General features: G+C 42.6%; 1 protein-coding gene across 4 annotated transcripts; it reads right to left on the bottom strand.

Annotated features, from left to right (window-relative positions):
- Positions 1-4,779: 4,779 nt before the first annotated feature.
- Positions 4,780-20,994, bottom strand: PDCL3 (phosducin like 3). Of its 4 annotated transcripts, none has more exons than XM_075590382.1 (7): positions 20,828-20,994; positions 20,674-20,727; positions 19,192-19,312; positions 16,296-16,386; positions 16,063-16,206; positions 14,350-14,558; positions 4,780-5,910 (listed from the first exon to the last, which is right to left on the bottom strand). In XM_075590382.1, exons 2-7 carry the CDS (start codon positions 20,677-20,679, stop codon positions 5,768-5,770), a joined length of 714 nt encoding a protein of 237 aa, XP_075446497.1. In that variant the 5' UTR covers positions 20,680-20,727; positions 20,828-20,994; the 3' UTR covers positions 4,780-5,767. The 4 variants fall into 4 exon arrangements, with proteins under 4 accessions (XP_075446497.1, XP_075446496.1, XP_075446495.1 ...); XM_075590381.1 differs by having other exon boundaries at positions 20,851-20,994; XM_075590380.1 differs by having other exon boundaries at positions 20,847-20,968.
- Positions 20,995-22,619: the final 1,625 nt, after the last annotated feature.

Genomic DNA, 22,619 nt, shown 5'->3' with positions numbered 1-22,619 from the left:
ATCTATCTATCTATCTATCTATATATATATAATCAAAAAATAAATAGATGATACCGTTCTGTGGCTAACGAAATGCTTTTATTTGTGCGAGCTTTCGAGATACACTGATCTCTTCTTCCGGCGATGTTACAATGAATGAAGCAAAAGGTGTACTTAAAAACAGTGTCTCTTGGAATGTTATAAAATGTTTTATGTTATAAAATTTGTTATATAAATGTCCAAGAGACACTGTTTTTAAGTATACCCTTGCTTCATTCATTGTAACATCGCCGGAAGAGATCAGTGTATCTCGAAAACTCGCACAAATAAAAGCATTTCGTTAGCCACAGAACGGTATCAGCTATTTATTTTTTGATTATTGAAGCTCGGCTAACTCGGTACTGATACCTCTACATATCTATCTATATATCTATCTATATATATATATATAGATAGATATATATAAAAAAAGTCAAAAATTGTTTGTTTGTGGCATAATAACACGTGATCTCCCATTGGCTGAATGCGGGGCCGGTGATGGTACTTCAAACCGGTGAAAGTACTTTCCCCACTCAGTCGACATCAGGTGAAACAGGAGTGCCGGGGACCAGGGGGGGGGACGGGGAAGGAACACGGCAGCCAGCCACGGGGACCGGGGGAAGCAACAACCCCCGCTGCCACCTCCCGCCCGGGCAGCCAGCCACGGGGATCAGGGGGAGGAGGGGGGACACACCACGCGAGCAGGAGCAGCAACACACACCCATTACTTACCCGTGCAGGTTTGAAGTACTGGCAGCTCCATCCTGCGTCACGACTGGGTCAGTACACGTGGACATGAAATCCCGGGCAACGCCGGTTATATAAGCTAGTAACCTATATAAATCATTAATCATTCTGTTTACCCCCCAGGAGTGTCAACCCTGTTGAGATTTTTGTGTCAGCTGTAAAAAAGGCACACCTCCTTTTGATACCATTTGTAATGCCACTAATAGACATTAAAGATCACTGGTCACCTTCCCCTTCCCTGAATGTACTCCGATTTACCACAACTGGTTGCCTATCCTTCAACCAATGTCTTATCCATGTAACCACCTTAGAATCCAGTATCAGCCAGTGCAAATTGTTAATCCGTCTTCTACATGGGAAAGCGGTAAAGCTTTAACGCAAGAACGCAGAGTTAGTGGTGCACTCATATCCGTGTGCTTGAATAGAAGTTAACGTATGTTATTGATGCATTACCTTCCACAACATTGAATATGGCGAAGAGTTCTTCACATACGCACTTTACCATGTTTTATACCTTGGCACAGGGCAAGAATTTACTCTGATAACTGATGCCAGTGAAAAATAGAAGAAAGTTGTTAGCCACATTTCCTTTTTTTTTTGATGCGGAGAAATCTTAGATAAGCTACTTCTACTGCTCCACCTTCATGTATTATCTTATTTGTCTATTATCTCCATTGCTGGATTTTAGATATTCAACAAAGTCTATCTTACAGCCGTGTTTCCATTACTTTCTCGTATGCGGACATCAGGCTCACTGGCCTATATTGTGAAGCCTCTTCCCTACTTGCTACATTTGCGCTGCTCCACTCACCTGGAACTACACCTGTTATTAGTAACTGGTTGAATGGGTCAGTTAGTGAGAACCTCCCCAAGCTTTTTTTCTTCTTCTAATATCCTTGTCTGTATACTGTTGAGTCCCATTTACTTGCCCACTTTCCGTTTTAACAGTTTCACCTCCTTCCTGTTTATATTGTTACTAATTGACTGCTTGAAAACATTTAAACTACTGTAATTTTTCTGATGTTTAGGCACTCTGAATATACCGGAAGTTTTTTTTAGATAGGTGAGAGAGAGAACCCAATTTAGCACTCAGGTTCACGCTCTGAAGATAAGTGAATGGTTTAAAACATAATCTTTATTAATAACAATATATATTAAAAAATGGTTGATAGAACGACGTACTGAAGGTAGGTAGATCCTGAATACAATAGCCGTGTTGGCTCCGGATCAAGCTTATAAATGTACCAGAAGTTTTAATAAACGGCTGGTATCATGTTAACACAGAATTCCTGATGTGAGTCTGCAAGTCACAAAGTTTGTATCTCAATCCTAATAGGTGATAGTAGATGTGACTTATAGCAACTAACATACATAAAGCGCAGATAAACTATGTACATCAGTTGTAATTTATTCATACAGTTATGCTCCCCTGTGTAGGTCTGTATATCCACTTTAGCGTCAGAATGACCCCAGGTGACCCACTGAGAATGATATCCAGGGGTGTAATGACCTATATAACCTGCGTAGTCCTAGTCATAGGTAAGTAGCTTGACTAATATCCTGGGGGGTACGATGGGGTTCCAATACAGGAGACACTATTTGTGGGAGACAGACTAGTACCATATACTTATATCAGAGGGTGAGATAGTAGCAGAGACTGAATGGTAAACCTCCTTGATGCTGTGTAAAGTGACAAGCACAGCAAGGCAGCTACAGTGTTGCTACAAGTGAGGTTTCTCAGGGCATAATCGTATCGGAACACTGTCCCTGTAAACACTGATAAACGAGGATGAGGGTGACCATCGGGGCACTTATATCCTATATATATCTGCACGAGCAGACTGCCGCATCAACTCGCGGTGTTGGTTTCATGCGGAGGCAGTAACTGATCTGCGCGTGCACGTGTCTGGAATGAGCCGACGCGCGCGTTTCGCGAGAGCTTTGTCAAGGCGAATTGACAAAGCTCTCGCGAAACGCGCGCGAGTTGATGCGGCAGTCGGCTCGTGCAGATATATATAGGATATAAGTGCCCCGATGGTCACCCTCATCCTCGTTTATCAGTGTTTACAGGGACAGTGTTCCGATACGATTATGCCCTGAGAAACCTCACTTGTAGCAACACTGTAGCTGCCTTGCTGTGCTTGTCACTTTACACAGCATCAAGGAGGTTTACCATTCAGTCTCTGCTACTATCTCACCCTCTGATATAAGTATATGGTACTAGTCTGTCTCCCACAAATAGTGTCTCCTGTATTGGAACCCCATCGTACCCCCCAGGATATTAGTCAAGCTACTTACCTATGACTAGGACTACGCAGGTTATATAGGTCATTACACCCCTGGATATCATTCTCAGTGGGTCACCTGGGGTCATTCTGACGCTAAAGTGGATATACAGACCTACACAGGGGAGCATAACTATGAATAAATTACAACTGATGTACATAGTTTATCTGCGCTTTATGTATGTTAGTTGCTATAAGTCACATCTACTATCACCTATTAGGATTGAGATACCAACTTTGTGACTTGCAGACTCAGTACATAACCGGACACACCTGGAGTACTCACTCTCCACACAGGTCCACATCAGGAATTCTGTGTTAACATGATACCAGCCGTTTATTAAAACTTCTGGTACATTTATAAGCTTGATCCGTAGCCAACACGGCTATTGTATTCAGGATCTACCTACCTTCAGTACGTCGTTCTATCAACCATTTTTTAATATATATTGTTATTAATAAAGATTATGTCTTAAACCATTCACTTATCTTCAGAGCGTGAACTTGAGTGCTAAATTGGGTTCTCTCTCACCTATCTACTACTGTATACACCCAAAGCACCGTTCACATCATCCAATTGTGGCTGCAGCAGGGGCTCCCCTATTATCCTGAAGTTTTTTTTATTCAGTAGTTCACAACTTGATCTAGAACACTGCATGTTTTTCCATTATATTGCAAAATAGGGAGCCCAATATGACCTTGATCATTAATATTACCAGTACTGCTTTTTCTGATGACCAGGATTTGCAAGTGCATTGCTCTAAAATCTGTTTCAAACTTTTAGTTGAAAGAAATTCACTGCAATCTGTTTCTATAACAGTTCTACACTCCCCCCCAGTGCATTAACTTTCTTAACCTTGCCTGGCCTTTGAGACACTGCAGACAAAAAGTTTTCAAATAATCTCATTATTAAACTCGGTCAGTATCTAATTTCTGCACGACCCCCCTCTATTCCTTTCATCACAAAGCACATTATGATTGGTAAGAAAAGGAGTGAGCCATTCATGAACTATAGCTGTTTTCACACCTATCACGAACTTAAGGGGACACACAAGAATATCTAAATTACATTCACCGGGGCTCTTACACATAGTTTCAACATTTCAGCCTCTTTCTGTCTCATTTCGTTCAGAGTTTCTCAATTCTAATCCTCAAGCCCAGCAGGTCAGGTTTTAAGGATATCCCAGCTTCAGCACAGGTTAAGGGCTCAATAGAGGGGGGGGGGGAGGGGTGTCAGGATCTTGAGAAACCCTGATTTGATTCAACAACCGATGATTTTAGGAGGAAGAAAAAAAGAAAAGAAAAAAAAACATGTTGGGACTAGGTCATTCTTATTTCTACAAATCCCGCTGGTTTTGGTAAGTTTGTATTCTGTTCTAGCCATGTACAGTTTTAATTTCCTTTTGCTCTCAGCTGCAGGAGATCAAATTGTGGTTCGATTGAAGGTCGAGCTATAGCCTCGTCTTATTCTGCTGGCTTTCCAGGCTGACATGATTGCATTTATTTTGTCATGACCTCTCTGTGCAGCACAGCAAGTAAATTGGTGCAGAAGAACACACCTCGATTCAGTGAAGATTGATTAGAATTTATGTTTGGAATAACTGGCACTTAATGTACCAGCAATAGTGACGTTATGGTGCACTCCTCTCTACGATCAAGGCGTTTTATCAGCGCATTTGAGTTAAGTACATTTTTTAAGCGTTTACCCATGGGAGACATGAAAAACAGGTTCAAATATTCCACTGCTTTATTTATTAAAACCGCTTCTTCCATATTAAACATGACATGATTTTACCATATACTTTTGTATAAATAACAAGGGGGAAAATACTATGTGACCTGCACTTATTTTTAAGACATGAGCGCACAAGAACCCACCATAGTCAAATGCTTTTACCTTGTGACACGTTATATCACAGTGTACTATATTGCCTATGAAATGTTGGCTTACGATTAGTTGAAAAAATTATATTTTGCTTGCAAATGTCTTACACTGGGAAACGTGTAGTACACTTAGGTGTAACTTGCTGAATATTTAGCTGTATTTTGGTAACGCATTGTTTTACACTCATTATTAAAGACACTTTTGTCTTTATGGGCACAACACTTAAAACAGTCATATGTAAAGAAACCCCGCCGTATTTAGAAACAACTGTAAATTCTGTTTAGCAACAGTTGTTGTGCAATTAGCGGGTAATTTACGAGGCCTCATCTTCCATTAAAAAGCTCCCTTTACTAAAAGTGCAGTTTCAAACAGGGCTCCTAATTATGTAGTCTGCACTGTATATAAAGAGCAGCACTACATTACGTCCATGAGTTTTGTTATGCATGGTCATAAGAATGCAACTGTCCCATTATGTACAATGGTGCAGGTCACAGCAGTTAATGAATCTTTATGCAGATACCTCATTTCTGAAATAGTGGTCACACAGTAGTGTTTTATGGCAATAAGTCCCTTTACGACCAAGTAAATTAAGGCAAACATTAGGATTAATTGGCTCGTTAAACCATTCCACTGCCAGAGGAACTTCAACACACTGGGGTTCTAGCAGCAAATGGTTTAATACAACAACATGTGCACCACTGAGCCTTTTCTTCGCTTTGAAAAGCTGCAGAGTATTTTTAGTCTCTGCCGCTTTCATTAACGGTGAGAGCATGGTCACACTGTAAAAATAAGAACTATACAAAAAAATAATAATTATATATACATTTTTTTTTTAGTCATCCTCTGAGTCGCTGTCTTTTTTTGTGGGGAGAGAGCAGCGAATAGAAGTCATGAGCTTGTCCTGGATTGGCTGCCGTGGATTTTCCTCGAGATCTGTCTTGATGGCACCGGACTCGGAAATTTTCCATTCTAATTCTGTAGGTTAACAGAGGAAGAGACAGTGTAAGGAAGCAGGCTCGTGTAGAGAACTATTAACTAAATAAATAGAACTCGGCAAGGATGTGGATCCTGGGAGAAATCTGAACGCCATTACTGGAGTCAGGAAGGAATTTGTTTTTCCCTTTATAAGACAGCATTGGATGATGTCCCACTGGGATTTTTTGTTTGCCTTTCTCTGGATCAATATACTGCAAATACAAACATAGGATAAAGGATCCGTTGTCTAAATGTAGCATAGGTTGAACATGTCTTTTTTCCAACCTCATCTACTATGTAACCGCGTCAGTGTCCCCATGACTTTGCTTGAATGTTACAAGGCCAAGCTATTGCTATTTTCCAGGGCTGATCCTGTCCATCGCACACACGATGCGGCCCTTCCTTCACGTAAAAAGGTACCCGGCCATGACCAGGCAAATCACTACCCCAACCGACAATATAGCATTGGTGGCACTCCGGTGCTGCCGAACGTCCGGCGTAGAAAGAGTTGATGTAAAAACATTTTCTCTGGTGCCTATGAAAAATGGCTGCCATTGTGGTCTTTGTCACTCTCCCATGATAAAACCATTGTGTGTGCACTAGCTAGCTGCATATACAACAGTTTACAGGCTTCCCCTGTTGAGGTTTTATTTGGTTAATAGTCGCAGCATTATTAGTTTAAAAAGATAAATGAGGAACAATAATTAGTACTATAAACAATAGAAAATCAGATCCAGCCACTTGGGATGCCCCTGCCAGGGGTCCACAGCAATGCTACATGTCAAGAACGGGTGTTGAGAAAATAAAAATCTGGTCAAAATATAGTAGATCATGGAAAAATGGGAGTCGAGCATACCAAAAATTGAAAGGATTCAAGGGAGTAGCACAAAAAAGGTAATTTTAGTGACTTAAAGAAGTCATAGTAGCATCCAACGTTTCGGTGCATACAAGCGTTTTCCTCAGGGATATCCCTGATTTCTGGTGTGCTTGACTCCATTTTTCTAGACTAACAATTACTAGATATAGATTAAAAGGAACAGAAAAAAAAAATATGAATGAGATAGATATATATTTTCACTTTTACATAAAAACAAATAAGTGGGGAGGGGAGATGGCATCTTTTAATAAATAATATATATCCCACATTGATACATTTCTTGCGTTCTATGTGAAAACAGCATGTACACATCTGGTTATACAGTATACCATGTTCACACAGCTCTAGAATTTGCAGAGATAATAAAGTTGTCTGAAATAATGCAACAGCCATAGAGATGGCAGAGTGTTACATTGCTGCGTGTTTCTATTCATTGCCATTATATGTTGCTACATGACACTGCATAAAAGAAAGACAGGAAAACGTCACCGCATGCGTACCACGTGTCTCTAAAGGCTGGGAGGGAACCTGTACCGAGTCATTCAATACTTCAAGCAAGAGCAGAACACATCTCACGGTCAATTCCAAACACACCGTTTGCCATTCTCTCTTAAACACTTACTTTTAATGAAGTACATTGAGAAATGTTGCCCTGCTTTTACCACAAGGATATAGGAGGAGCTATTTAACCCTGGTAGCAGCCTTGCAATGATGGAGGGAGCAGACGGATATCAAAAATCAGCAGAAAACAGGTCGTAGCCAAATACACATATGCAGAATTTAAAGAAGCCCTCAGTGTGGTCATACACAGAGCCTCAGCCACCCCTTTCTCATCCACCCCTAAAAATTGGCAGTGCTGGGAAAATGTGAACATTTCAAGTAATTTGGCCAATATGTGCACATTGATTGATTACTAGTAACAGATATGAACATGTCAAATCTCAGGTCTTAAAAATGCAATCCCTGGTAGCTGACTACTTAACATTTTGTAATTAATTTAACAATCTAATTGTCTTCGTTAAACATATGTAATCATTCGAGAGGCAAAGATGTGTTTGCTTTTACTGTATGTCTTTGTGTATTGTTATTTTTGTTCTTTTTTTGGGCCTCTCAATTGGAAGTGTTTGAAAGTCAAGTCCTCGGACCTCAGGGATCGGTTCTGAGACCCCTGCTTTTTAACTTGTTTATTAATAACCTTGAGGTTGGCATCGAGAGCAAAGTCTCCGTCTTTACTGATGACACTAAATTGTGTAAGGTTGTACAATCAGAGCAGGATGTCATTTCTCTCCAGGACTTGGAGAGACTGGAAACGTGGACACGTAAATGGCAGATGACGTTTAATATAGATAAATGGAAATTAGAATAAGCAGGCGACTTACACATTAAATGGGAATAAATTAGGAGAATCCTTGATGGAGAAGGATTTAGGAGTGCTTGTAGACAGCAGGCTTAGCAATAGTGTCCAAAGTCATGCAGTACAGGTAGTCCTCGCTATCCGTTTCACTTTACAACGAATGGCATATCCAACGCTTTACAATGCAACCCATGGGCCGTTTTTTGACGCAGGAATGCGTTATCCAACACTCACCGCCACTGATTAACATGGGACTCACTTTACAACAGTTTCACTATCCAACGCTACTCCCAGAACGGATTCCGTTGGAAAACCGAAGACTGCCTGTAGCTGCGAAGGCAAACAAGATCTTATCTTGCATTAAACGGGCAATGAGTGGAAGGGAGGTAACATAATTATGCCCCTTTATAAAGCATTAGTAAGACCACACCTTGAGTATGGAGTACAATTTTGGGCACCACTCCTAAGAAAAAACATTATGGAACTAGAGAGAGTGCAGAGAAGAGCCACCAAATTAATAAAGGGGGTGGACAATCTAATTTATGAGGATTTAAGGATTTAGCTAGCGTCTAGCTAAACTATATTTATTTACATTAGAGAAGAGGCGTCCAAGTTGGGATATGATAACAATATACAAATATATTCGGGGACAGTACAGAGCTTTCAAAAGAACTATTCATCCTAAGGGCAGTACAAAGGGCAAGGGTCATCCTTTAAGGTTGGAGGAAAGGAGATTTCACCAGCAACAAAGGAAAGTTCTTTACAGTAAGGGCAGTTAAAATGTGGAATTCATTACCCATGGAGACGGTGATGGCAGATACAATAGATTTGTTAAAAAACAAAAAAAAGGTTGGACATCTTTTTAGAAACAAAAAGGTATACAAGGATATATCAAATGTTGATCCAGGGAGTTAGGAAGGAATTTATTTTTCCCCTTATAAAGATATATCATCTAATGATGTCACTGGGGTTTTTTGTTTGCCTTCCTCTGGATCAATACACTGCAAGTACGGATATAGGATAAAGTATCTGTCGTCTAAATTTAGCATAGGTTGAACTTGATGGATGCATGTCTTTTTTCAACCTCATCTACTATGTAATATGAAACTAAGTAAGTGTTTCCTCTACCTCAATCCCATCCTGTCATTATGAGAGTGCCAATAAAGATATGGCAAAAGGGACTCTGGCTTTACAAGCCCTCACTGATCACACACACAAGGGAGCAAAGAAAGGTCACGATCCAGGAATAATAGCAATCCAATAATTAGATTAATCAGATTACGGACAAGCAGAGGATATTTACGTAATTGATGTACAGCAGGCATGTCAAACATGCGGCCCGCGGGCCGCATGCGGCCCGCCACGGATATTTTTGCGGCCCGCTCACCGCGGGAGAAGTGAGCGCGGGTGTGGGGGAAGCGAGTAGCACGGGCAGAAGTAAAATCTGTCCTTCAGGGGCTGGAGGCGTACGGTGGCCGAGTGCAGTCAATCTGCACTCGTGCCGTGTGTGGGAGGACACGGGGGCGGAGTCAAAACCCCGGCGGAGAGACTGCATTCTCCTTGAAGCCTGGTAAGTGAGAGCGTGTGTGGGAGGACACGGGGGCGGAGTCAAAATCCCGGCGGAGAGACTGCATTCTCCTTGAAGCCTGGTAAGTGAGAGAGCGTGTGTGGGAGGACACGGGGGCGGAGTCAAAACCCCGGAGTCTCTCCTTGAAGAGTGTGTGTGTGTGTGTGTGTGTGTGTGTGTGTGTGTGTGTGTGTGTGTGTGTGTGTGAAAATGAATCTTGTCTCAATCACTGGCTTTAAGAATAAACTAGGTAGCTACTGTATGCATTCACATGTCACTTTTAGATAGAATGAGTTCCTTTCCATGCCCCTATTAATCGCTGTGTCCAATGGCCAGGTTCTCAGCCTTTTAGCTTTAAGGAAGGCACCTATGAGAATTTAAATCAGACACATACAAGGTAACAACGGACAGAGAAAGCTTCATTGGAATTCAACGAGGCAGCAGAGGGGGGATGGTGCTTCATTGCAAACATAACGAGGACGCTGGGAGCCATGTATCAACTTTGATTCTCTGCATCCAGCATGCATGGAGCTCAGCCTTAGATCCCTGTTTGCACCTGTAACTGCTATCATATATGTTAGCATCCCTCTCAAGACACGTGAAATAAATACCTTGCATGAAAAGGTGTCATTATAAAACGGGCTCTAAATTAACCAAGGGGGGGGGGAGGTGCCTGGGGGGGGGGTGGGGGAGGTGCCTGGGGGAGGGTGGGTAGGGCCTGGGTGCTTGGGGGAGGGTGGGAAGTGCCTGGGGTGCAGGGCCTGGGGTATGGTGGGCTGAGGTGGGCAGGGCCTGGAGGAGGGTGGGCAGGGTCAAGAGGAGCACATGGTGACCTCTCAATAACGGAGCAGGAGATTGGATGTTTCTGCAGGGGGAGGTGATTTGATTATAAAGCTGCAACAGGACCGCAGGGGATTGGACGATGTCTTGGGGGGGGGCTGGGGAGAGTGAAGTTATGTCACTGATGCCAGTGTCGTGACATTCACTGCCACGCGGAGGACAGGAGAAGAGCAAGGTGTCAGAGCTGCTGCACGTTAAATCCCCCTCCTAGGAGCAGAGACGATCTAATAATAACTGTAAGTAGCAACATACCTGTATTTTTTTTTAATATAAATACAACCCTATTTGATATTTACCCTATTTATTTTGCAAATTGTAATACACAAGGTCAGGTCAGAATGTTCAATTTAAAAAAAGTCTTAATTGTAATTAATGCCTTAATTTTTTTATTTAATGTCAATTAATTATTTATTTCATTTTAATTAATGTCAATTATTTCATTGTAATGCTCATTTTTTATTAATTGAAATTTTTTAATTTTAATGTCTTCATTAGTTAAGTAATTTGAATTAATGTATTAATTTTTTATTAAGTACAGTAGAGATTATAACGTAGATTTCAGGCTGCGAAGTCGTATGTTTGATTAATTTCTGATACTGAAATCCCTTTTTACTTAATAGAATTTATGTTGAAGTTAAACTGTATAAAAGGCATCCTTTATGATTTATTTTTCTTATGCTGCTGTCTAGATATATAAATGTATTGCATTAAAATGCTCCTTTCCAATAAATATTTTTGCACTTTTTTTTGCAGCGCGGGCACTCACAACGGCCGTTGTGGTGTCTTGCACGAGGCAGACTTTTTACATCAGACTACCAGTCCACACAGACCTCGGGTAAGTCCAGAAAAAAATAAAAATAATTAAAAAAAAGTTGGGTTTCCTTTTTTTATTAAACGGTTTAACAGACTTAGGCACGGTCACTCAGGCACTGTTACTCAGTCACTGTCACTGTCACACAGTCACCCATACTCAAGTCAGTGTCAGTCACTCACAGTCACTCACGTCACAGTCACTCACGTCACTCACTCACGTCAGTCACTCACGTCACAGTCACTCACATCACAGCCAGTCACTTACTCAGTCACTCACTTCACTCAGGGAGAGGGAGAAGAGGGGATTGAGAGAAGGGGGTGGGTAGGGGGGTGTCCCTCTCTGTGTCTCTCTCTCTGTCCCTCTCTGTGTCTCTCTCTCTGTGTCTGTGTCTCTCTCTCTGTCTCTGTGCCTCTCTCTCTCTGTGTGTCTGTATCTCCCTCTCTGTGTCTGTGTCTCTCTGTCTCTGTGTCTCTCTGTCTCTCTGTGTTTCTGTGTCTCTCTCTGTGTTTCTGTCTCTCTCTCTCTGTCTCTCTCTGTCTCTCTCTGTCTCTCTCTGTCTCTCTCTGTCTCTCTCTGTCTCTCTCTGTGTCTGTCTGTGTCTTTGTCTCTCTCTCTCTCTCTCTGTCTCTCTCTCTGTGTCTCTCTCTCTCTGTGTGTCTCTGTGTCTCTGTGTCTCTCTCTCTCTGTGTCTCTCTGTGTTTCTGTGTCTCTCTCTGTGTTTCTGTGTGTTTCTGTGTGTCTCTCTCTCTCTCTCTCTCTCTCTCTCTCTCTCTCCGTGTGTCTCTCTGTCTCTGTGTCTGTGTCTCTCTCTCTCTGTGTGTCTCTCTCTCTCTGTGTGTCTGTCTCTCTGTGTGTCTCTGTCTCTGTGTCTGTGTCTCTCTCTCTGTGTCTGTGTATCTCTCTGTCTCTGTGTCTCTCTCTCTCTCTGTGTTTCTGTCTCTCTCTCTCTGTCTTTCTCTCTCTCTGTGTGTATGTGTCTCTCTCTGTGTCTCTCTCGGTGTCTCTGTGTCTCTCTCTCTCGGTGTCTCTGTGTCTCTCTCTCTGTGTCTCTCTCTCTGTGTCTCTCTCTCTGTGTCTCTGTCTGTGTGTCTCTCTCTCTCTGTGTCTCTCTGTGTGCCTCTCTCTCTGTGTGTGTGTCTCTCTCTGTGTGTGTGTCTCTCTCTGTGTGTGTGTCTCTCTCTGTGTGTGTCTCTCTCTGTGTGTGTGTCTCTCTCTGTGTGTGTGTGTCTCTCTCTCTCTGTGTGTGTGTGTGTCTCTCTCTGTGTGTGTGTGTGTGTCTCTCTCTGTGTGTGTGTGTGTGTCTCTCTCTCTGTGTGTGTGTGTGTGTCTCTCTCTCTGTGTGTGTGTGTCTCTCTCTCTCTGTGTGTGTCTCTCTCTCTCTGTGTGTGTCTCTCTCTCTCTCTCTCTGCCTCTCTCTCTCTCTCTCTGCCTCTCTCTCTCTCTCTCTCTCTGCCTCTCTCTCTCTCTCTCTCTGCCTCTCTCTCTCTCTCTCTCTGCCTCTCTCTCTCTGCCGCTCTCTCTCTCTGCCTCTCTCTCTCTCTGCCTCTCTCTCTCTCTGCCTCTCTCTCTCTCTGCCTCTCTGCCACCCTCACTCACTCCCTCTGTTTTTATCTTAACTGCCCTATACCTACACTGAAATAACCTATTCTGCTTTCTTCCGGATCTGACTCAAGTTTCACACGGGGGACATCGGAAGACTGGTAGGGAACATCTCCCCTCCAGTATAGTACCTTGAGGGACTGCGGATCAGGTAAGATCCCAGGCGGGATTGCTGCTTTAGAAATTGTGAAGAGGGGGCATGCTGACACTGGTTAATGGGTTCAGAATCATTCACATCTGGCTTTTTTTTTGTTCGGTTAGTGAGGTCATCACACACCCCACACACCACACACACACACACACACACACACACACACACACACACACACACACACACACACACACACACACACACACACACACAGTACTTCTCGAAATAAACCTACGTTTCTATGAAAATGTTTTTTTTTAAAGTTTTTTTTTTTTTTTTTTTTGCGGCCCACCTGAACTTAAACCTTGTTTAATGTGGCCCTTGTTAGCATTTGAGTTTGACATGCTTGATGTACAGCAGGGCCCCGCTTTTCGGCGCTCTGCTTTTCGGCGATCCGCTGATACGGCGGCACCGAGAAGGGGGCCGCCATGTTGAATTTAAAATCGCGCATGCGCAGAACGGGCGGGTGCGCATATCGCCGGTTGCGCGCGCAGACCACAGGTCGCACATGCGCAGAACGGCGAAAATGCCGATTTGCGCATGCGCAGCACTGAAAATCGCCGGATCCGCTTTCCGGCGAATTTCACTATACGGCGGGCCTCTGGAACGGAACCCGCCGTATACCCGGGGCCCTGCTGTATTACAGGCAGAGATACTTTAACCACTTCACTGCCAAATGGGCCAGTGACCCATTATTTTCTTTTAGCTCTTGTTGAGGAGATGTGTGCCTGGTCTAGGCCAGGGAGTGCTCAACGCCAGTCCTCCAGCTTCCCCAACAGGTTCGGTTTTCAGGATATCCCAGCTTCAGCACTGGTGGCTCAATCAGTCCCTGCTTCAGCACAGGTGGCATTGACAGCCACCTGTGCTGAAACTAGGATATCCTGAAAACCTGTCTGACTGGGGGAGCTTGAGGACTGGAGTTGAGCACCCCCTACTCTAGGCAACAGGTTATGCCAATTACTACATAATGGGAAAGACCAGTTTACCCATAATGGGAAAGACCAGGGGGCATTAAATCTCCCCCCCCCCAAACAAGAAAAAAGAGAACACAAATTACCAGACTGACCACAGGGCCTTCCAGTGACAAATATGAATACACTCACCACTGTCCAAACGTACGAATCATCCACACCACAAATAGGGAGTGCAGTGGATCTGTCGGTCGTCGAACAGATGGTATGGTTTGTACGTGCTCTGCTAAACAGACATTACAAATACTGACTAGGTTTTCACATACCATCTTTGGTTAGCTTCATGCCACCAAACACCAGAGGTCCTATGAACTGGGTCCGGATGGCTCCTTCCATATATACGAAGATGGTGGGAAGATTCTTGTCAGGGTAGTTGGGAATGCACGTCGTAGAAATGGCTTTGACAAACTTGACGTCTCTGAACTTTCTCGCCAGTTCAGCCAAGTGTTGATTGATTAAGGAACAAAGTGGGATACTATTAAGTGGGAAAAAAAGAAAAAATGGACATAGATTTAGTGCAATTAATCAAGAATTTGTGCACTTTTCAATGCAATTGAAATGCACGTTGTGGAGCTTTCCACTACACACACTTCTTAAAGCAGCAATCTGGCCAAATTTAGGTTTTTGGATATAGCTCAAATCTAGTCTAATGCCATTTATAGATATGGATATTTCATACAGAATATGAAGCAACCATACCAGTGCTTAGTATCTATAAATATTCAATTTTCGTGCCCGCTGTCATTCAATAGTAAGCCACAACTTCATGTGTTAACATCATTCCCATCCTGGGGAAACAAACATCATTCCCATCCTGGGGAAACAAAATGTCTGCCAATATCACTTAGGATAAGTGACAATCTCTTAGGACAATCTCTACACATTTGCAGCAGACACTTAATCCTTAGTGACATTACTTTCTTTTAGAGTTTAGAAACAAATTAAGTGTTTTACTTACCCACACCACCCCCCCAAATCAAATATTTGTAGGGTTTATGCCATTTATAGATATGGATATTTCATACAGAATATGAAGCAACCATACCAGCTCTTAGTATCTATATGTATTCCATTTTCTTGTAGCAAAGTAAAGCAGAAGTGTTTGTAATAAACTATGTAGATCTACATATTGCATTGGCATAAATCCGCCTCTTAAACACCATTAAGATCAGGGGGCAAGAGCCCCCCACTCCAGAGTGTGGTAAAGGGCCTCACACATACGCAGGACCCCTCATCTTTGGAGCAGGGGATCCACCCGGTGTGCCGAGGAACGGGGTCCCTGACGGAGCTGGGGTACGGGTTTAGGTCTCAGGTTTTCCTCATGCTGCATGGGAACCGTGCCTGTGAGAGACTTGACAGGGCTGGAAGATGGGTCTACATTTCTTTTGCTATATCTGACATGGAGGAGAACATAGTGATGTTCTCAGAAATTTGAGGAACAGTTTAAATTGGGCAGAAAGAAACATGTCTGGACAGGTCTCCTCTCCAAGCCGGAGATAACAGGACATTAGATTCCGAGATATTCATTTTATCTGTATCTTATTGCTGTGTAGGCTGTCAGAGCAATGTGAAAATACAATGATTTCCCATTTATAAAGCTTGGCAAAAAGGCAACAATTGCAGCTTAGTGAATAAAATCCTAGGTGAGGAAAAAACAGGCACTCCAGAGATCTCTTTATTGTGGAAGGATCCACAATAAAGAAAACTATTTTGATGATTGAAAAGACCTCTGAAGTGACAGTTTTCCCCTGGCATAAGATTTTGTTTGCATTTATTACCCCCTCATGGGGTGTTACCGTGCACCCGAGGCGGCTTGCAGGTTCTGTGACTGCACCTGGCTTTTGAATCTAGTGAATAAAACAGCCATTGGTCTAATTACAAGCGGCAGTGTCGTGTGTGTTCCGTGATGGTATTTGCCGTGTTATTTTTTTTAATACGCTCTTAAACAATATCACTTCATACAAAAGAAAGTTTCATACCCTGGTTTATAAAGATGCAAAATCACCCAAAGATCTTTGCCAGCTTTCGTTATTTCTTGGACATAGTCCTGTCCCGAAATCTCCATCACCTCACCAAATTTATTCTTCACTTGGGTTGCTTGCCACTGAGCCATTCTTTGCTGCCTGCACAACACACAATAACAAAATGGAACCGGAGGAACAATTTAGTTGTACTATGCAAGTGTCTATTCCCACGTTAGGAATGCACAGACCTGTATAATTCTATGGCTTCCTCATCTTCGTCGCTGAACTCGTCCTCGTTCTCTTTCAGCTCCTCCAGTGTCATGTCCTCATACGTTTTCACTGAAACAAGGCAGGATAGAAAAATGACAACATATCGATCCCTGTTGTATCATTTGATATACGATTTTCAAATTTTTGCAATATAAAAAAAAAAAAAACACACTTTTCTAATCCTTACATAAACTTGGGTTTCCTACAACTATTTATAATAAACATTTATGTAAACACAAAATTACAGAGCTTGTTAAAATGCCAACAACAATTTGCAAATATCAAACAGCAACAAATTATATTAACAATAACACCCTGTATTGTTTTTTTTATATATATATATACATACACATATATATATACATATACATATATATATATATACATATATATATATATATATATATACATATATATATATATATACACATATATATATATATATATATATATATATATATACACACACACAGTATTTTTTTTTTTTTTTTATAATAAATAAAAAATATGGGAGTACAATAAATGTTTTGCAGTTTAAAACAAAAATATCTTTTTCCACAAATAAAATACACATCCATTCCAAGTAACAGTTTTATTGTATACAATCAAGCCATTTACCCATTTGGTACTTATCTCAAAGGATGCAGTGGTTTAGTGAAGTGGGGCTACATATAGTGCAGGGACTCTAATTAAATCTGGTATGCTTGGGACATGATTTCTTCATACAGGGCAAATTCAAAGTCTTCTAAAACCGTGAGGGCTCCTTGTAGTTCAATTTAAATCTCATGTCAAATTTCCTCCTTCCCACTCTTAATAAACCTGCTTCTTTTCCATATGCCTCTTGTTATATGCCATCTCTTGCTCTGGTCTCTGGCCTGTTTTAAATGGGAGAAGACAACCTCCAGGTCACGCAGAGCATGGGAGGTTTTTAACAGGGCGCACGAACCATTACAGAGACTAATGAATGCTGGTAGATAAACAGCACAGTGATCCAGGAAAAAAGCAAGAGAAAGGGATTTTTTTTTTTTTTTTTTACATAATAATTGTAAAACATAAATATAGGGTGCACACACCAAAAACACATAATGAGTTAAAAAAAAAAGGGAAAACTTTTAGAAGGGTGCCTTTAAAAGGTGCTACGGTGCCAATACAGGGCTCTTACTGCTACGGTATTACCCTATTTAACTCACAAGAAAACTTTATACCATGCAACATAGTTGTTTGTGTGCTTCTATTTTTACCTAATACCATGCAACACTTTTTACAATTTAAAACCAAAATATATATTTTTTCCACCAAAATGGCAGCTTTTCACAACCCTCCCCCACCCAATCCAACGGAGGCCGCGATTATACTTGAGGCGTGCGCGATGTCACGCACGCAAAAACATGCACTAGGCTGGAGAGCTGGAAGCGATCTGGAGGAATGGCGGACACGTCTGGTTCGCTCTCATTGGCTGAACGCGATGCGAAAAAAAACATTCAATTGTATTTTTGAAAAACGCTTGCGCGGTTTGTCTGCAGCACTCGCAAACAAAGTGCAGAGACAGGTGTCCAATGCTGTGGTACTGTGTCACAATATTTTTTTTTTTAATTCAAACGTTACAAATGAGGGCCGAGCTCATCCTGCTTCTTCTGTTGAGTGCACCCTGAGGGACTCCTGTAGTGAAGTCAAGGGCGATGATGGCCGTCTGCACGCATACGAGACGGATCGTTTATTTGTTTCTGCGCATGCGTGAGCGTTTGTGTATGCGTGAGTAATGATGTAAGTGTCCGCGCATGCCCAAGTCGTTTTAGAAGTTAATGCACATGTGCAATCGTTTGTATTCCCTTATGCGCATGTGAATGGTGATTTCACATTCTGTGCATGCGCAAGACGTGTTAGTTGTTCCTGCGCATGCTTGAAACTGGAAAAGCGCGCATGCGCGAGTGTTGACGGGTGTTTCTACGCATGCGCTAGCTGCTCTGGCCGCTTGAGCGCCGACGGCCACTTCTGCCCATGCGCGGGCGACACTGGTCATTTCGTCACTTCCGTTACACATTTGTCTCCATGAAGGAGTTTTGTCCTATGAAAATGTACTAGGTGCCAGCAAAGAAGTTTAACTTTAAAAAAAAAAAAAAAAGAAGAAGAAGTAGCCCTTGTAGTTTTAGAAGACATCATGCCACAAGCAGACAAGATTTAATTAAAGCCCATACTTTACTCTCACATTGTATTTGAATTCATCAGATATACTGTACAGACATTTTCTCCAGCACCGTTTTGGTATCATGTGAAAGAGAAGTTCAACTTAAAGATATTACAACTGGATCTACTGGTGACATATGATAAACTTGGGTATCTGATGATCCTGGCAACTAATATAGGAGTACCATTTTATCCAAAGTGAAACTCACTTTGGCCCCGCTTAAATATGCTATGAATCCATCTTCTCCACGCTAAAGAGGATTTAATCCCATTCGTTTGAAGGGAGCTGAACTCTCCTCCAGCAGAGGAATGCAGCTTCACAGCATACAGATCAGCAGCCTTTGTGAGGGCTGCCGATACGCGGAATAGGGGCAGATTTTTCGGCATGGAAGCAGCTGCTTATACAAAATGCTTGCATAGATAATGTAGCAATTACTCATCCAGGACGAAGACTATTTTCAGTCCCTTCTACTTTCCCCTTATCGTACAAAAATGCAAGGACTTCCACAACCCCCCCCACCCCCAAAACAACTAATGTACAGAGCTGCTTGTATACCAAATCTAGACCCCTCCGTTTCTGCTGAGCACTGAGGAAAAGGCAAAGTGTTAGGGCCCAAGAGCCTTTTATAACATATACAGTATGCCACAATACCTTTAATTATTGCCGCTCTCAATGGTCCCATCACTTACCAACGGACTTCTGCTGAAAGACCTGTGCCTCTTCCTCCTCTTCATCCTTTGGCTTTTCCTTTGGAGGAAGGATGCCCTTTCTACGCAAGATGTCATTCCACTCTGTGTCTGCGTTTGGGTCCTACAAGATGAGGAGCAACTTAATACAACTCATGGAGATTTCCAGAAATGCCAACAGGGGTGATATTTACCACTGATTAAAAACAAGAACGTCATTTGTAATAAAATGCTGCTGGACTTTGAAACACAATAATGCCATTTTCTGTTCTTGCAGAAGGCACACTGCAAAACTGTAGGGTTAGAAATAACACACTACAAACCTTACATTGGATAGGCCTGTAATTTGGAACCGAGCAAGGAAAATCATGTGTCCCAAATAGTCCTTACCGGATTTAAATTTCTACTTTTTAACCTTTAATCTATGTATATCTTGCTGTTACTTTTTTCAGTAATGACCCATACATTTAATAAATGTTCACCTTTACTAACAATGTGCCAATTCAAACTATTCGTGGCATGGATTTTAAAATCTGAATCAACGTTCCCTTCCATTTCATATGCACAATTGTTTAAGTCAGATATTACTTTTTTTTTTCCTTCTAATGTTTTTGTCTCGTGTAACTTCCTTTTGTTTTGCCAATTGTTGTGTCAAAGTTCATCTACTTGCACCTCAACAACTATACAACTTAGCAGTTGTCCAGAAAAACATACTATCATGTTTATAAAAAAAAAAGTCATCATCACTGAAGAAAATGAATATTTTCTTGCAATTAATCTAGTGTATTTTACAGAGTAAATTCAATTAGACAGTATAAAAGACCTAAAAAGGCCATGAAAGCTCTGTACACTACTACAGCTTGTCCTATGAAGAACTTTTATTAGTGTTAATTGGTGTCACCAGCTACCACAAATCTGAAAACAGGATCAAGTCCTTGATAAACATCACAACTAGTACGTTTCAATCAATATTCCTTTTTATTTTTAATTTTTTTTTATCTCTCTGCTGTCTCTGGATTTGTAGGCAAATATCACTGTTTTCAGGTCATATAGCCAGGCATGCAAAAGATGTGATTCAGAGAAAATAGCTGGTCACTGTGACCATATTCTAAATTGCAGCCCCATCCCTGCCCCAAAAACAAAGGTTTACTTGGAAGAAAGGGGGAACAGGAGCCAGACACTATATCAATACAGACACCAGAGCATAAATGACAGGGACAGGACACAAAGCATCAGCCAGCCATGTATTGAGACTGCTCTAACAACCATCACAACCCAGTGTCCCTTAATTCCCCTTTACATCATGGAATTGAACAATACAACGAGGAACTCCCTCCCCCCCAGTATAACTTGACATATCTGATGCAGTAACAACAGCCAGCACGGGCAGCGCCGTTTTGATCTGCCCATTGTTAATCGGAACGTTGAGGTGTCGTTTGGAACGTTGAGGTGTCGTTTGGAACGTTGAGGGTTCAGTAATCTCACCTGCATTTTACAGAGTCCTGGGGACAGCCGGATACAAACGCTGCACGCTTCTCCCTGCACAAACACAGCACACACAATTACATTATGGAGATCTCAGCTAAAAATGACACATGAAAATGTGTGTGTGTGTGTGTGTGTGTTTTTAAACACATACAAAGACAGACGCTCGGTACCTACGGTTTGCAGGCCGTGCTACAGAGGCGAAGGCAGCACGAGTTTGCTGAGGGTGCTGGCCAGGGGAAGTTAAACCGTGTAGTACCAAGTGCTTCCTGCGCCTCTGTGTTTCCTTATAAGGAAGCACATTGGAAGCAGGAAGGAGAGAGGCAGTGCGGCTGTCACAGCGGGGATGCTTGTGGGTGGCAGGAGCAACGTAAAGGCGGCTGCTGTCTTGTGACATATGTCCACCGGGGTAAAAAAAAAGGCCACCCATTCATAACATGAAATAAGTGAAATATATTAAGGTATCTCAAATATTGCGTCTGTTGCAATGAAGTACAATTTAAACCTTGGGATGCTGTGTCTGCTTTCAAGAACCCCTGTTTTTTTAAAGGAAGAGGAAGAAAGCTCACGGGTACTAAGTTAAAAACACATTGGTTGTTGCATTGCTTTGGCAACAGAAAGAGGAGCAATTCCCCCAAGGACCACATTTTACTAATGGCCATGAAATGTGTATACAGTATAATTACGAAAATGTTACACTCAAGTATTTTAAACTTTTTTTTTTTTTTAAAGTTTGTAAACATGGGGGTTATGATTTGGGAGAGGGTGTGATTTGGGAGAGGGTGTGATTTGGGAGAGGGTGTGATTTGGGAGAGGGTGTGATTTGGGAGAGGGTATGATTTGGGAGAGGGTGTGATTTGGGAGAGGGTGTGATTTGGGAGAGGTTGTGATTTGGGAGAGGGTGTGATTTGGGAGAGGTTATGATTTGGGAGAGGTTATGATTTGGGAGAGGGTGTGATTTGGGAGAGGGTGTGATTTGGGAGAGGTTATGATTTGGGAGAGGGTGTGATTTGGGAGAGGTTATGATTTGGGAGAGGTTATGATTTGGGAGAGGGTGTGATTTGGGAGAGGTTATGATTTGGGAGAGGTTATGATTTGGGAGAGGGTGTGATTTGGGAGAGGGTGTGATTTGGGAGAGGTTATGATTTGGGAGAGGGTGTGATTTGGGAGAGGGTGTGATTTCCGTGGACTCCTCCCTTTTGTGTGATGACCCTTTGTGTTTAACAAGTGGCCATACAGCAAGTCTATTTCCTCCTCCCTGTATCTTTAATGGTTCTCTAATGAGGACAGGTTGAGATAAGGGTAGAGGAAACTTGATTGACAAACACTTCCCTACTTAGGCGCTGACCCGTGCTGAGGCGCGCTGGTGCTTACCAGTGAGCCCCTGCAGCCGCAATGAGAGCGGCTTTAGTAGGGGCTCGCCTACGCTTCCGCAAGCATGCGGAAGCGTAGGTCTTATCCAAATTTTAGATTTCGCGCTCATGGGAGCGCAGGGCCGGTCACGTGAGTGGTTCGCCCAATGAGGGCGAACCAGCTCCGTGACGTCACTGGCCCGCCCCCGACACGCCCACGGACTGCGCGCTAACCAAGGCCAGGGAAAGCACCCGCTTTCCCTCAGCCTCAGCGCGCCTCCGCACAGCTGCTGCAACCCTGGACGCAGCCTTAGGCCTGGGACATAGTGAAATCAGCGTCGCTGAGGCGGGCTGAGCCGCGCTGAACAGATGCACAAAGCCCCTGCATCTGTAATCAGCGCGGCTATAGTTTCTCCCTCCGCATGGGTGCTGATGCGTGCGGAGGCTGAGAAACTTCCCCGAGACTGGCAAGTTGAAATTAGTCGCTCGAAATTAGTCGCTCGGGGAAGCGGAGGAGCGGTAACGTGACCGCTCCCATCCAATGGGGCTGCAGCCGGCTGTGTGTGTGTGTGTGTGTGTGTGTGTGTGTGTGTG

Source organism: Ascaphus truei, chromosome 3 (genome assembly GCF_040206685.1).
Source record: "Ascaphus truei isolate aAscTru1 chromosome 3, aAscTru1.hap1, whole genome shotgun sequence".
Taxonomy (NCBI): Eukaryota; Metazoa; Chordata; class Amphibia; order Anura; family Ascaphidae; genus Ascaphus; species Ascaphus truei.
Note: the sequence above shows the minus strand (reverse complement) of the source record. Positions and strands in the feature narration are given on the sequence as shown.

What these genes read in the sequence shown, in the direction of transcription:
- PDCL3 (XM_075590382.1), bottom strand. An exon ending in GAAGCCATAGAATTATACAG is followed by an intron (nt 16,207 to 16,295) that starts GTCTGTGCATTC and finishes TGTGTTGTGCAG; the next exon opens with GCAGCAAAGAATGGCTCAGT. An exon ending in TTGCATCTTTATAAACCAGG is followed by an intron (nt 14,559 to 16,062) that starts GTATGAAACTTT and finishes CCCACTTAATAG; the next exon opens with TATCCCACTTTGTTCCTTAA.